We start from the raw sequence: 15,200 nt of genomic DNA on the forward strand, positions 1-15,200 counted from the left end.
CCTTCATTCTGGACCACGTATTTCTGTCTCTGTTGTTAGATAAATAATTGCCATAACAGTGGTGGAATGACATCAATAGAAATATGTGGAGCTGGATTTTAATTTGTRYAATAAGAYAAAACAGTCTTGTTGTTTTCAACAGTTTTCACCTTAAAGAAATTAGTTACACAACTGATGTTACAATACAGAGAGTTGGATGTTGTCTTGATGTTTGTTAATTTTATATACTGAGAAATATATTTTAAAACTATTATTTAAAAAAAAAACAACACACACAAAGTACCGAAAATTGGTACCGTTGAGTACCGGTACTGATTTCCAGGTACCGGATATTGGTACCGAATCAATTCAAATGTCAAAGGTACCCATCTCTAGTTATGACAAATGTTGAAAGTTGTATAAAAATGAATTTACGTTTTCAATTCACTTTTGGAGCTGTTTGTAGCCACTCATTAAAGCACGTTTTACAGCATTACAGGGTTCCCTGTACTCAATCAAGGCAATAGTTTAAAACTCATTCTACTCCCAAAAATGTGGCTTCTTAAATTTACAAGACATTCAGTCAATGCATGCCTAAAATTCATTAGGCACTTACAGCTTAATTGAGAACTGCTTTATTAACTAGTGACTGATAGGAGTACCCTTATTGTAAAATGATTCTAACAAGTTAAACATCAAAGCAGAAATGTGTTTTACCTTGTTGGCCCGATAATGCTCTTTGACACGAGGTTTCAGGCCAATGTGTAGATAGAGTTGGTCTTTCTGGTTGTAGCGAGTCCATGCCACTTCCTCAAAACGATTGGGCTTTGTGTGGATGAATTTTGTGTCCTGTGGGACAGGTTGGTTTGGATCCCTGTGTAGAAAGTGGAAAAGAAGGACAACCGATTGATTGAACAATTTAGTGAGACCTTATATGCTTAAAGTGCAGAAAAAAATTACACAAGTGTAGCCACTTAGGACTGCAGCAACAGAAAGTACAGAACTGGCCCAGTTCTTATCTGGATGTTCATGGTACTTAGGTTCCTATACAGATTTAAACAATTACCAAAGGTGGCAGGACAAACTCAAACCAAAGACAAAACGTTAGTGGACATTCTAAGACAAATTCATCTGATTATGAACATTTAAAATTTGACCCAAGTGTAGCATTTGCCTTGGGCTAATAGTATAATTATAAAACTACTGAAATGCAGTGGTGAAATGCAGCCCCCAGGTTTCATAAGATGTTAATCAATGCTGTCTGAGACATCACACCTGAATACGTCATTATAAACATCAAAAGGAGTGTTATTACTAGAAGATCATTGATTTTCTAAAGATTAATGCAAAGATCTTAAGGTAGCTGAGGACTAAATGTCTTCCTGGTTTGATGTTTTACCAAACTAAAAAAGAAGAAAAACATACCACATGCTACTTGATAAACTCTGATGTCTCCTTTGAAGTAAACATGTTTATACATAAATTATAAATACTTTCAGCTAAGGAGGATGTTTGGGTGAAGATACTGATCATTTCCATAAAATTTTTGGGTCTAGTTTTGCTGCTTAAAACTAAGAAATATGTGTTTTATGTTGTGGTCTATATCACTTTGTTAGAAGTTAAACCGTTGATATAAATCCAAAGAGCTAACAGCTAGTGTTAGAATTTTGTACGAAAGTCTTCTTCAAGCCAGACAGATGAGCTCACTAACAACATTCAGTACTTAATACAACACTATAGACTCACTTGCACTTAATCTGAGCAGAACAGAGCCGACCCTGTGAGCTGTGGAGGCCCATTCAGATGTAGCGAGCGCCCCATTGTCTGAGAGAGGCATATGGAGCCAGCCAAACCTCATCAGGAACACGCTTAACCATTCAAATGGGTGGCATAAATCTCCCAGGTACCCAGAATTCCACGTCAATTTGGGGTTATAGATGTAGATCATTAGTGCCTTTCTGTTCCCCTCAGGGCTACTGGGCAGGGCACAGAAAAATCCAATGTCCCCCTATTATGCCTCAGAAAAACAATTACCACAATGACTACATGCTTGAAGGCAACATGAGGCAGAGGTAGAGAAGGGAGTTTTAATTTTATCCCATAACGAGCAGCCTACGACTATTAATTAATAATGCATTTGAAGATATGTAGAGGGTATGTGGAAAGAATATCAATTACACTGTACAGTCTATAAAACCTAGCAGCCCAGTTCACTCCTTCCACAGTCATCAAATGGAGTGTAATACTGAGGAAACAATTACACTGAAATGATTGACTTGTTCATTGTGCTGTAATGCTAATTGCATGTTGTATGAATGCTCATTAGGTCAGACCTTTTTATAATTACTGCCATTTTTAGTTTAATGCTTTTCTTTTGTCACGCCCATTTAGTATTCTAACTTTTATAATGTATTTTTGTCCATTTTCTTCATCTGAAAGAAGGAAGTAAAATGAGTGCAGGGTTATGGGAAGTAAGATAATAAAGTTTAAGATCAGTCTTGGCCATTACCACACCAACTTTTAGATCAATAACAGTATAATGAGTAAAGCTTTTTTGTGTGTCTTTAAATTTTAGAGTACTCAGCCTTCTTGGAGCCTTTAATGGGGGGGTGCTGGAAGGTGCTACAGACGGGGGCTCGATCATTCTGCAGGGCGATTTTAATGTCCATGTCTGTGTGACAGTGTTTTCTGGAGGGGCGTGATTGAGATGAACAGTCCTAGAAGGAATAATTTGAGGACATTTTCAATCCCACCAGCATGTCTTCTATGAAAGAATTGAGTCTGGGGATTTTATGGTGGGTCCATGAGATCGCCAAGTTAGTTAAATTTCTGTGGCTGCAGGGCTTCATGGTTTGATGAGTGCTTCCCTGAGTTCTTTTAGGTTCTGGATATTGCTGGTCTGTCTTTGTTGATATGCCTTTGCAGCATCACATGAACTTTGGGGGCAGTGCCTGGCCCTTGCCTTCCTACACAGTTCCGCTCAATTCTAGTTTCCCTTCACTGCTCTGTCTGGGATTTCTCCCATAGACAAGGATTTCTTTGGGAGCATTTCATTCGGACCAATCTGAGAACAGAACATCAATTTTCTGTGCAGTGTCTGCATGTAGCTTATTTTACCTGAGCCAATCAGCAAACAGAAGGAGGAGTTTTGAACTACATTGATTTTCTGTACAGTGTCTGCTAGTTTAGCAATGGCAGTGGAGGAAGTGAATGAAGCCAGTCCGTGTTGATAAGGCTTCCAAATTAAATTAAATGTGTCTGACAAAGCAGCAGTTCTCATTTACAGTCGTTTCGTTCAGCTCGGCATTTGTCTCCTCTCAGTAGGGTTGTTTACAGCGCACACACTTCCTGGTTAGCTTCTTAGTTTAGTCTCCTTCACAGTGGAGCTGGCACGCATACGTCATGGCCAACTGATCCAATCATTTTAAACTTCAGTAGAGGCCACGCCTCCAGCAAGAATCACTTCTCTATAGCCGAGAGTCCAGACCCTCGTACGAAGCAAAGTGAAGGACAAGGGTCTGGTTTTTACCAGGCTAGGGGCAATGCCACTGGATTGGCATACTGGGATGGTTGTTCACCTTGTCAGGACGGGAAACTGAAGGTATGTTCTAATTACAGGGTAAGCGCATATCCCAGTCTCCCTGGTAGGACCAATTCAGGGGTGGTGGAAAAGAGAGTTCGGTCTATGGTCAAACCTCAGATTGGGGAGGAACAATGCAGTTTCTCTCCCAGCTGTGGGACACTGGATCAGTTCTTTTTTTCTTGCTAAGGTTCTTGAAGGGCCACTGAAATATGCCCAACCAGTCTACATGTGTTTTGTGTACTTGGAGAAGGGATTCAATTGTGTTCTCCACAGAATGTAGAAGGGGGTGATCCGTCAGTATTGGGGGATTGTTGCTGCAGGCTATTAAGTCCCAGGAGAGTCTGATTTGTATTGCAGGCAGTAAGTCAGACCTCTTCAGGGGTGGTATAAATTGGACTCAGCCAGAGCTGCCGGTTGTGACTGATTTTATTTAGATTTTTTATAGACACAATTTTTGGTGCAGCCACATTGTGGAAGGGATCCAGTTCAGTGAACTTAAGATTCCATCTCAGCTGTTTGCAGTTAATGTGGTGCTGATGGTTTCATTGTGCCAAGAGCTCCAGCTTTTTCTGGAGTAGTTTGTTCCATCTGCTAAATGTGTAGCAACTGGAATGAGGAACAACACCTCTAAATCTGAAGCCATGATTCTCAGTAAGAAAAGGGTAGGCAGCCCGTTCTGGGTGGAATTTGAACTGCTGCCTCAAGTAGGGAAGTATCTTGGGTTTTGCTCACAAGTGATGAAAAAAGGCGCAGAGATCGACAAATGGATCAGATGGTATTGTGTACCCTATGCCAGTCCGTTGTAGTGAGTAGGGAGCTGAGTTGCAAGGAGAAGCTCCGTTTACCAGTAACTATGCTTCTACTTTCACCTATAGTCACAAACTCTGGAAAATGACTTAGATAACAAGATTGTGGATACAGGTGGTCAAAATAATTTTTTTCTGCAGGGTTGATGGTCTCTCCCTTGGAGAAACGGTGAGAAGTTCAGTTACCTGGAAGGGACTCAATCAAGTTGGGGCTGGACTTTTACAGTTCCAACACCTTGATTATTTTATTTTTCTATAATTCAGTTGTCCTCTTGCATCATGATCCAGTTTGGTCCAGCCTTGAATTTACACCTGAGGCTAGACCTAGTGGCCCGATCATTTTTATCATGTCCTAAGGTGAGTGGACTTTTTCTTTCTTGTGACTGTACATCAGTGTCAAATGAAATCATGTTTTCATATTTTAGTTTGCACTTACAGTAATTAGTAGTATGTAATGTGATTATATTATTTTATTGTACTACGCAACAAATATAGAGTTTGATGTTTACTTTTCATACCCTGTTTTGGCAAAGTTTGTCCAGTAGGTCATGACCACAGCACTGAGCATCACATCATTCTTGGAGAAGTTGCATGGAAACAGTTCTGTGGGTCCAATCATCGGCAGCCCAAACACATACGGAATCTCATCTCCATGCGCTGCATCTGCCCATGGTGGTACCTAGTGATCAAATGACATTTATTTAGTTATATTTATGGAAGGCAGAAAGCATTACTGGGAATTATTTTTCAGAGTGAATCATCTGATACAGGTCAGTAGGAGACATACATGTGTTCTCTATGAAAAATAAAGGAAGGTGATACTTTTAAACATTTTACGTGGCATAAAAAACATCATTTGGTACAGACATAAAAATGCAAAAAATGGTTTTAAATAAAGAAACTCATTTGAGATTAAATAAAACAAAAATGCTAAGCATTCTTTTTGCTAGTAGACAAGACATAGATTTATAAAAAATAGGTTAAGGGGTTATTAATGACTCATCTTTAAAAATACTTAGAAAAAAGAAGATGAGCTTAGGTGCAATGAAAGTAAAATTCTAAATATTGATGTGAAAAACAAAAATATAAAGGTCAAAGGCATAATTTTAAAAAAGGTGTCAGTTTTGTAGTTGCATTACACATTTTGAAAGAGAAGTTTATGCAGCACTGTTGGTCCAAACTGGTTAAAACAGTACAGTATGTACAGCAAATAAGTATGAATGTCATTCTATCTGAAAATTCCTCTATTTAAATGTAACTAATTTATGGACTAGAGATGAGTTTATTGAACTTCAGCTGAAAGGTTTTTCAAAGATGACTTCAATTTGTACTCCAACTTAAGTTAACAACAATTTTTGACAAAGATTCAAGTTGATTTAAAATAGTTTTAGAAAAACCATGTTTATAAATTTATCTAATTCCGAATGTCTGAATAAAGCATAATGTCAAACTTGAATTGATGGTTACATTTTATGGGAGTAAGAATAGAATGATAAAACAGAAGAAAACATGAGTCAGTAAAGTAAAAATGACAAAAGTACAAACAGGAAAATAAAACAGTTTGAAGGTTATTGAGAGGGCTATAAAGATGCTATCAGACTTGTGCAGAGTTCCTACACATTTTTCAATAAAAAAATCCACAAATTACAGACTCAAACGTCTCAGTTAGTCTTTTTTGCCCATTTACTTTTACTTTTGGCTTCATCCGCAATACTAAAGATAGTTAATAATAACTATTTAGTGAGAAGACTTGCAGTGCTTAAAGTGGGATGACACTCAGTCCCAGCAGTTCTAAGTTTTCATCCAAAGTGTACTATCACTTTTTATACAACTTCTCTCATACTTAGAGTTACTAACTACTTACTCCAGGTAATATACTGTATATAAATTGTATCACCCACAGGACATCAGTTAAAACCAGGAAGTTATGACTGGCTCTCCACTGCTTCTGACTGGGTCAACTCTAGGGGATCAGGTGACACATGAAGTGTGATTGGTTAAAAGTTAAGCAAGAGCCACAAAGACACAGATGAGCAAGTAGAAATGACTGATCTACTGAGAAACTGAAACTCTCCATCAGTGGTCATTTCAGTGTTTCTTCACACCAGTCATCCTAACATGGCATCTTATTGTTGGCATGTCTAAATCTGATTCTGTCAGACTTTACTGCATCACACGTAAAATGCACCACTTGTCACTGGCACTAATAAATAAATAAATAAAATATAATAAATGCTGTTTATACGTCTTAGTTTACTTTGAAGATGTGTTGGAAAATCAGAGAAGCCTATTTTTGTGTCAAATCCTCAAAAGGAGCCAGGACTGCAACCGTCTTTTCCAAAAGTCCCTCTTAGTGGGTGATAAGATCATCAGGAAGCTTGTCCTTTTATATTCCCTCTTCCTGTGACAGACTGTAGCCGTTTCCCGCGGCTGTTAGCAAACTCTTTGAACTTGGCTTTGTGTTGCTTTTGTAGATGTTTATCCAATTGCTGGTGTTGAATGTGCTAGATTTCACCCTTCTTCTTGACTGCTTTGCTGAGCAGAATTTGCAGTCAGCTTTACTTTGTCACCACCGTTCACTTTGAAATTCTTCCGCATGGCTTCTTTTTTGGCTTCTTTTTGTATTTTATTGGCAAATAGCAAACAACGTTATGGTGCATTATCACCATCTGATTTAAAAAATGTGAACAGCCAATTGGGTGAAAAAAATAAACTATTTCTACATGGCTGACATTGTTCTCCCTCTACACAGGGAAGGTGAACTTGACCACAGTAAAGCAGTATTAATTCTCTTTTATGGGAATATTTTGCTTCTAATTATGTGTACTTGCAATCGTACTCAATCACCAATAGTAGTTCACTGGTATTATTTACTAAGATATGATATGCTAGTATGATTACTAGAATACTTTACTAGCATCCCTAGTCATGGGTAATAAGCAGCATTCCAACATAAAAAAATACTTTTCACATATGTTTTCTGCACATTTTTGTAAAAAAAAAAACTAAACTAAACAAAACAGATAATAATAAAAACAACTTTACAGTTGTACTTTGAAAAGAAAAGTTAAGACATTTGATTAAAATAAATGTTTTATATATGTTACATGTTATTGTGTGTACTCACGTTAATGAAACATTTGGAGTTTCTGTTTTCAATTAAGCTAAAACAAATAAAAAGGTGCCATCTGTTCTTGTTCTTAAACATTTTAACTGTAATACAGTGCAAATGCAATTTGTTGATTAAAAAATTGTCTGATTTCAGATGATTGGATTTTTTTAATTTTTTAATTTTTTTTTTAATTTAAGGATCTTGTTTTTGGAGAAAAAAAAATGAGGCACTTCATTTCCAGAGATTCCACAGTTGTCTCCAGAACAGAACCAGCCTTCTTTGTTAGGTTGTTTAGACTTTTTAGGTCCCTGGCTCTGATGCTGCTGCCCCAACAGATGACAGCAGAAGAGATGACACGCTCAACAACAGACTTATTGAAGATCTGCAGCATCTTGCTGCAGACATCGAAGGATCTTAGCTTTCTTAAGAAATACAGTCTGCTCTGTCTTTTCTTGTAGACTTGAAAGACAATAATGAATTTAGGCGTGTTCGTTTACCTTAATACGTGTCCGTAACCAGATAGACAATGCACCAATAGTTGAATATTTGAATGTGAAAAGAGTCATACAACGACATCAGCACTGGGCTGGAATGCAAGTTTAATTATTGTCTCTGCTCTCCCTATGCAATCAGCAGTGAAACCAGGAAGTGGTGTTACCTGTAACAACTTTCTTCAGAATCTGACCCCGCCTACTAAGCTTTACATCACTGATGGGGGAACACTATCCTTTTCCGGGGTCAAATCCTCTTGACATAATTCCTGTTTCAGCTAGTGTTTCTTTTACATTCAGTCACTATGTGTTGAATATTGTAGCTACTTCCATACTTCCTACTCTCGGTGACCATTAGGGTTGTAAGAAAATATCGATACACTGAAATATCGCGATATTTCATTTCCCGATACTGTATCGATATTCTAAAACCCTGTATCGATTTTTTATTAAGGTTTAAAATGTCAACTTTCCTGCCAGCCGTTCATTTTTATGTTGTAGTTCAGCCTCTGACCACTAGTTGGCAGCAGTGAGCCAGCCATTTGGCTCCTCTATTTCTTGAGGGAGAGGCTATTGTTAAGTGTTGGGTGACCATATTGGATGACTATATTGTAAATTAATATTAAAAGATAAAAGCTGCAAAAATATATATTTTCAAACTATTTATTGTCAAATTTAGTCTAATAATTGAAAACATGGATGAAATAAGAAATATGAAACAAATAAAATAAAATACATACAAAGCAGAACACAGCTAAATGTATCAAAAGTATGTCTATGTAATATTAGAGTTTTCTGAGACAATGAATTTTGGTTGTTCATTTTTTTTCCCCAGTAAGAGGTTTTTATTTAATAGAATTTTTGGACAAAAAATATCGCAATATATCGCCTTGCTTATAGTATCGCAATATCTCGGGATATATCGTATCGTGACCCCTCTGTCATGATATGTATCGTATCGCCAAATTCTTGCCAATACACAGCCCTAGTGACCATATCGTCCAGCCATCCAGACCAGTCTGTACATAAAATCACCAGTTTAATCACAAAAATATTCACACAATGTTTTATAAAACTATATCATGTTTCACCTAAGCAAAGGCTATAAAATGTGCAGTGCTTTTTAAAAGTCAATAGTAAACAAACCAATAAATTTCTTCAGACTGCTTCACTGTTGAGTCTCCAGTCATGTCTGTTGTCCAGATGAACACTAAGGTATTTATTTTCATCAACCACCTCTACTACTCCCCCCGTTATGAAAATAGGGTTTCCAATTTAATTTCAAAATTAATTAAACAGAAAAAAGCACTAATTGAAATATAAGCCATTACACAAAAACTATGTCAGTTGTTTTTTGTTTTTTTTTTTACCATGGGTAACAAGACTTTTGTAACTTCATTTCCAGTTTTGAAGAGACATTTTTGAGGTAAGATATAACTGAATTATATGAAAGCTGTGCACTTTCTGCATTCAGTCGTCAAAGGTACAATGGGTGAAAAAAGCCAAAAAATGCCTGTTTTGATGCATAATAAATTGTGAAAGTAAGAAAAGTGATTGTTAAAAAATATATGAAATGCATCAAAATGCCACTTCAGACATGTAAAGTATCTCTGTGCCTTGTTTAAACTGAATATTTATGTAATGAAGCATGTCTGCGCTGCAAATTGTATCATCAAGCCACATATTTTTGGTGCATAATTAGCTTTTTCAAAGCTTTCCAAAGACATACAAGACAAAAAAATACAGAATAGGAATAAAGTTGTTTTAATGCATTCACACCCATAAATAAAATGTAATGTAGATTTTTTTTTTACTAAAGCTCAAAATATCTGTTGTCAGCTCATGCATTATAAGAAACATTATTTCCACCCAGCTTGTCTACTTGGATGAATCATGAGGAGGTGCTGACATGTCTCAATAGTTTATCTATTTATTGCATCATGTCTGCAGCATCAGATTTGATGAAGGAATTAAATTAATATGTAGCAATTTTTCATGTCGCACTCATTCTTGGTAGTTGAAGAAACAGAAATGATTAAACTATCATGTTGGAGCAACCACGTTTTGCTTTAGTCACACTGAGAGAAACAGTTTAATGCTATGAACATGAGGCACCATGGGTGTTAGGAATAAAGCAGCTATGAGGTTTAAATAATTTTAGGACAGATGGATGTTTGCATGAATGATGACATCTCTTTTTCACCTACCTGTTCTGTCTGACAGTGATGGTAGAAGGCATAGAAGTAGGTTGGTGAGCCAAAACTGGAGTGTAGATCAGCTGTGGCGATAGCAGGTGCCACCCACTGATGGTCAGTGAAAAGGGCCAGGAGTGTCTTCCTGCGGGTCTCTGGGTTGTGTCTGTCAGCCCAGTCCGTGTACATAAACTTGATAGTCTCTCGTAGGATGTCTTTACCCTCTGGGTAGCCGTAGAGGTCATCAACAAAGCCAGACACGGCATAGTCGAAGTCGTTGGCCTGGACACCATTGTCATTGTCAACAATAAGCTCCACAAATTTAAGGCCCTCGCCCTGGTTCACTCCTAACATTATATCATAGTTCAGGAATTCACCTGGAGGAGACAAAAAGTTGATAAATGGAAAACACAAGACAAGGACAGTGTGTAACAGATTTTTATTTATTTATTTATTAGTAAAAGGAATTGGTACCTTGCTCCATCAGTATCTGAGGGTCGTCAGGTATAACATCTCCATCTATAACTGGCCCAAAGGCAATGTGGTAGCGGGCTGGTTGGATGTCTTGATCAACAAGTTCTTTGTAATGTTTTCTCTGTAGGCAGACCACAAGTTCCATGGTGTCCTCCAGGTTACAGCCCACCTTACGGGCCAGCATGCGGGCATACTTGGCTGGTTGAAAACTGACAGCCCAGCTGGACAGAGCTGTGCCACTTTGAGCAATGGCTCTCTGGAACAAACCTGAGGGCAAAGACACAGAAACATAAATGCCTTGTGTCTTTATTTATTCCTTTTTATTTTATTTTTGTTTTATTTTGTCACACACTGTGTGACATAACCATTTGTTAGTGGCATAACTACATTGTTATTTTTTAAACAATGCAAAATCAACATTTTTTAGTTTTATATCATGTTATAGTGTCATTCCCTCATCAAAAATGTACTGTGCTTGTGACTCATTCATGCATGTTTTAGAAATCCTTCAATCTCCTGTGGTAGCCATGTGGAGCTGCCTAACCCCCAATTTACACTGCATCCACTCTGCTCTGCTCAGACCTCAGCAGTAAAAATGGACCAATTATAATCAGAGCATTTACACTGCATCCGCAGGGTGGCTGCGTGCACACGGCCATCTGCCAAAATTAGATTTCATCCCATTTTTGCTGGATGACGGAGCAAGTGAGGAGTCAGTCTACAAATATCACATCGCACCATCAGTGAAAAGAAACAAGCATAGCATCCGTATTTTTAACATAATTCAAATAACAGTGAAATGGGCTGCAGAGTGCAGCATATCAGAGCTGAGTGCAGTGTAAAATGGGGGTAAATGCTTGCTGGTACAAACTAAGCTGTAATGCAGGGGTGCCCAACCTTTTTTGAACCAAGAGCTACTTTTGAAGTCGGCAGTTTGCCAAGAGCTACTCGTCCAGTCTCAGTATAAAAAAAACATTATTTTGTCACCCTACTCCTCACTTCTTTAAAGTAAATAAAACAGAACACAATGTGTTGCTAGTTTTAGTTTAAAGTATTGTCAAACAAAGCTATCTATATAACCATATATTTACCTACAAATAAAAAGATAAAATCCTTACTTAACTCATGACAGAGAAACATAAAAGTAATGCTTAAACAAAAAGGATCAATTTTTTTACCTCCTTCAATTAGTACTCCCTGTAACGTGCAAGCTACAATGGCTGAAAACCTGCCCAGTGAGAACCACAGAGTCAAATAACTTTGGAGCATGGGAACTCGTCTCCATTTATTCAAAGAACTCTCCTCTCTTCTCTCCATACAGGGGAGGAAAAACAAACAAAAAAAATATCAGGGTCAACATGGCTACCACAAAAGTACTGCCCTTTTTTCAAAGTCAAAGCACACAATATAAAACTCTCTCGCAGGCGGCTATAAAACCCGGTGCTGAGCTTCCAGGACCAGTTTCACCTGATCAGATCTGTTTCTTTTATTGCCTGGAACAGATCCATCAGCTGCGTTTCTGAATTTTATGCATTTTTGCAGAAATATCTCCTGTGAGGGGCTTCACCTGCTTGCAGGTATAAAACCCGGTGCTGAGCTTCCAGGACCAGTTTCACCTGATCAGATCTGTTTCTTTTATTGCCTGGAACAGATCCATCAGCTGCGTTTCTGAATTTTATGCATTTTTGCAGAAATATCTCCTACCAGGGGTTTCTGGCTGAATCCAGGCAGGAGAGCAGGTGCTGGATGATGACCGCGGGTCCACCTTGCTGGATCTCTTCTTTTTATTCCCCTGCATCAGCACAAGCAACCCTGTGCTGGAAATCAGCCATTTCACCCACCGGAGCTCGCCTGACAATTTTGATCGTTAATATCTCCGCGTGGGAACGTTCCAGGAACTTGCAACAACCTCCAGGTTGTACCCAAGATCCAGCACTTTAAAACGAGCCATCTCCCGCCCAGATCCGATGCTCAGAGCCGGAGCTAGAGGCTCCTGAGTAAATTGAGTACTTAATCTCCCGCCAAAGCGCCTTTTTCGGCCGGTCGTTGGTTAATAGCTCCGCGGGGGAACGTCCCAGGAACTTGCAACCACCTCCAGTTTGTAGAGGAGGACTACAGGTTTCCAAAGCCATCTCACTTTCCCGGATCTGATGCTCAGAGCCCGCAATAGAATCAAACGAAGGTTGAAATTTCCTCCCAAAAATGCCCATAAAATACACTAAGTCGTGCGTAATTTGCTTATAGCTCCGCGGGGCAACGTCACAACGACTCCATTCATATATCAGCTTATAGGGCAGAACCAGAGCTTTAAAACCCGACTAGCCACTCCGGTATCCACTGCTCCTAGCCCAGGGAGGGGGGCTAAAACCACCCCCGGCGGAGGTCAGACGGTACGCAATTTTGGAGGTTTTTTGCTTATATCTCTGCGGGGCAACATCACAGCGACTCCACTCAACTTTCTCCTTGTAGGGGAGAGCCAGGGATTTAAAACGCAACCATCCACGCCGAATAGCAATGCTCCTAGCCCGGGAGGGGAGCTAAAACCACCCTGGCGGGAGGTCTGATGGTGCAATGGTACTTCATTCAACTTTCACCTTGTAGGGCAGAACCAGAGCTTTCAAACAAGACCAGCCACTCCGGGATGCGACGCTCAAAGCTGGTGCTAGAGGCTCCGCAGCAAGGTTGCCCTTCGTGGGCACCTGGGAATCAGCTGGTGGGCGACGAGTCGCCCGTGAGCAACTGGTTAGGCACCCGTGCTGTAATGCATTCCTTGCATTTTAAAAATGCAAAGCATATTTGATTTCTATTTCATTCCAGCTCATCAACACTCAAAAATATAACTTTGTGTTCTGTGCAAGTGTGATTCATTGCACCTGAACCCAAGTGCTAGTGCATCACAAATTGTAACAATAATGTTGTAACATTAACATTTTAATATAACATTAAAGTCATCATGGTCTTTAGAAAAAAAAATTGGGAAGTGGGGTTGTGAGTTGTAGGCCCTTGTGGCACGGTCTGAGCTTTTGTTCTTAGTTACATTTTTCGTCACATTATTTTGACTTTTTTACTTTAAGTAATTTTAATCCAGTACTTTATACTTTTATTTGAGTAAAAAGCTTGAGTGAACACTTCAGCTTCTAAAGACATATTTTTAAACCAAAGTATCTATACTTCTACTTAAGTAATGAATACTTTTGAGCCCTCTGTGCATTGCAATTACAATATGATCGGCTCTCATTCCTTCTGTAAACAAGCATTTCATACAGGTTTTACTAGTTTATTAAGAAAAATAATAATAAAAGAAAAGGTCTAGAATTCCATTTGGAAATGCATTTGTCCGCCATCTTTTATGCAAAATTCTAAACTAAAATAATCTCAGGAAAAAAACAGTTGTAGCCATTTTGGCCAAACCTGGAAAAGTAATATTAGGTGCAATCAGTTTCACAGATATTGAGCTAAATTTGGTGCATCAATAGCTGAGATTCATCCTCAATACATTTGCTGAATGCTAACATATATCGTGATATTGCAGCAGCCCAAGGGTCATTCGCCAGGTTTGATCAAAACGGCTAAAATTTAGTTCATTTTAAGCACAAGATGATCTTAGTTTAAAACTCCTGGCTCAAGAAGCAGCAGGTGACATACATTCCTTTAAGGAATGCTGGGTCTTTAACTTGGTCAAATTGGGTTTTGATCTTTTTCTTCTCTGAAATACCCTTTTTTAAGATTCACTTCAGACGCATTAGACATGTATTATTTCACGTATTAGTATACGGTACATGAAATTTCCTTCTGGATATCAAGATTTACCTTTGGTGGAGTTGCTCCAACGGTTGCCCTCAGAGTAATGAGACAGGGTGAGGAGGTTCACACAAGAAGCCCCAGCCCCCGAACCAAACACGGTGATGCGTAATGGATCGCCACCGAAAGCTGCAATGTTCTCACTGGTCCAACGCAGAGCCTGGATTAGATCCAACAAGCCGTAATTCCCTTTGGCTGATTGGTCTCCCGTACTCAGGAAACCTGCACCAGACAACAAAGAAAAGAGTCATGTTACTTTTTTATGTAATAAACAAGGAGCTATCACTTAACTTCACATTTTCAATCAAATACCAAAACAAATGGAAATCAAAATTTAAATCATATCATTCAAAGCATGTTTGTGTGGGGGGACTTCTGAACTGATGGTAAAATAAAAACAAAAAAAAAAAACTTTACTTGACAAGATTGTTTCCGACATCATGAAAATCGCTGGTGGTTTGTTAAAAAACAAACAAAAAAACTTAACATATATAATCAAATCTAAGACAGAAGATTTATAAGTTTACTTTTTATTTTGTCACAGCCAGTAAATGAATAACTCAATCAATCAAACTGACCTTCAGTATAAACTCAATACATCACCATTCTCTTACAATAAATCCATACACACAGCAAGAGTGGCTCACTGCTTCAAATGATGGCATTGCAATCATTATTATTGCCCACGGCCAAAAGGCAAAGCCAGAATGTGTGTGTGTGTGTGTGTGTGTGTGTGTGTGTGTGTGTGTGTGTGTGTGTGTG

General features: G+C 38.5%; 1 protein-coding gene across 3 annotated transcripts in view; it reads right to left on the reverse strand.

The window, feature by feature from the left end:
• nlgn1 (neuroligin 1) overlaps window positions 1-15,200 on the reverse strand; it is a gene marked incomplete at its 5' end in the record, with an annotated part of 498,373 nt that overhangs the window by 6,080 nt on the left and 477,093 nt on the right. For all 3 annotated transcript variants that reach the window (XM_014008039.1, XM_014008038.1, XM_014008037.1), the window contains 5 exon segments: window positions 697-853; window positions 4,887-5,047; window positions 10,179-10,540; window positions 10,638-10,904; window positions 14,448-14,660. In XM_014008039.1, coding sequence (XP_013863493.1) covers window positions 697-853; window positions 4,887-5,047; window positions 10,179-10,540; window positions 10,638-10,904; window positions 14,448-14,660 — 1,160 coding nt within the window.

This window comes from Austrofundulus limnaeus, unplaced genomic scaffold (assembly GCF_001266775.1).
Source record: "Austrofundulus limnaeus strain Quisiro unplaced genomic scaffold, Austrofundulus_limnaeus-1.0 Scaffold47, whole genome shotgun sequence".
Lineage (NCBI taxonomy): Eukaryota > Metazoa > Chordata > Actinopteri > Cyprinodontiformes > Rivulidae > Austrofundulus > Austrofundulus limnaeus.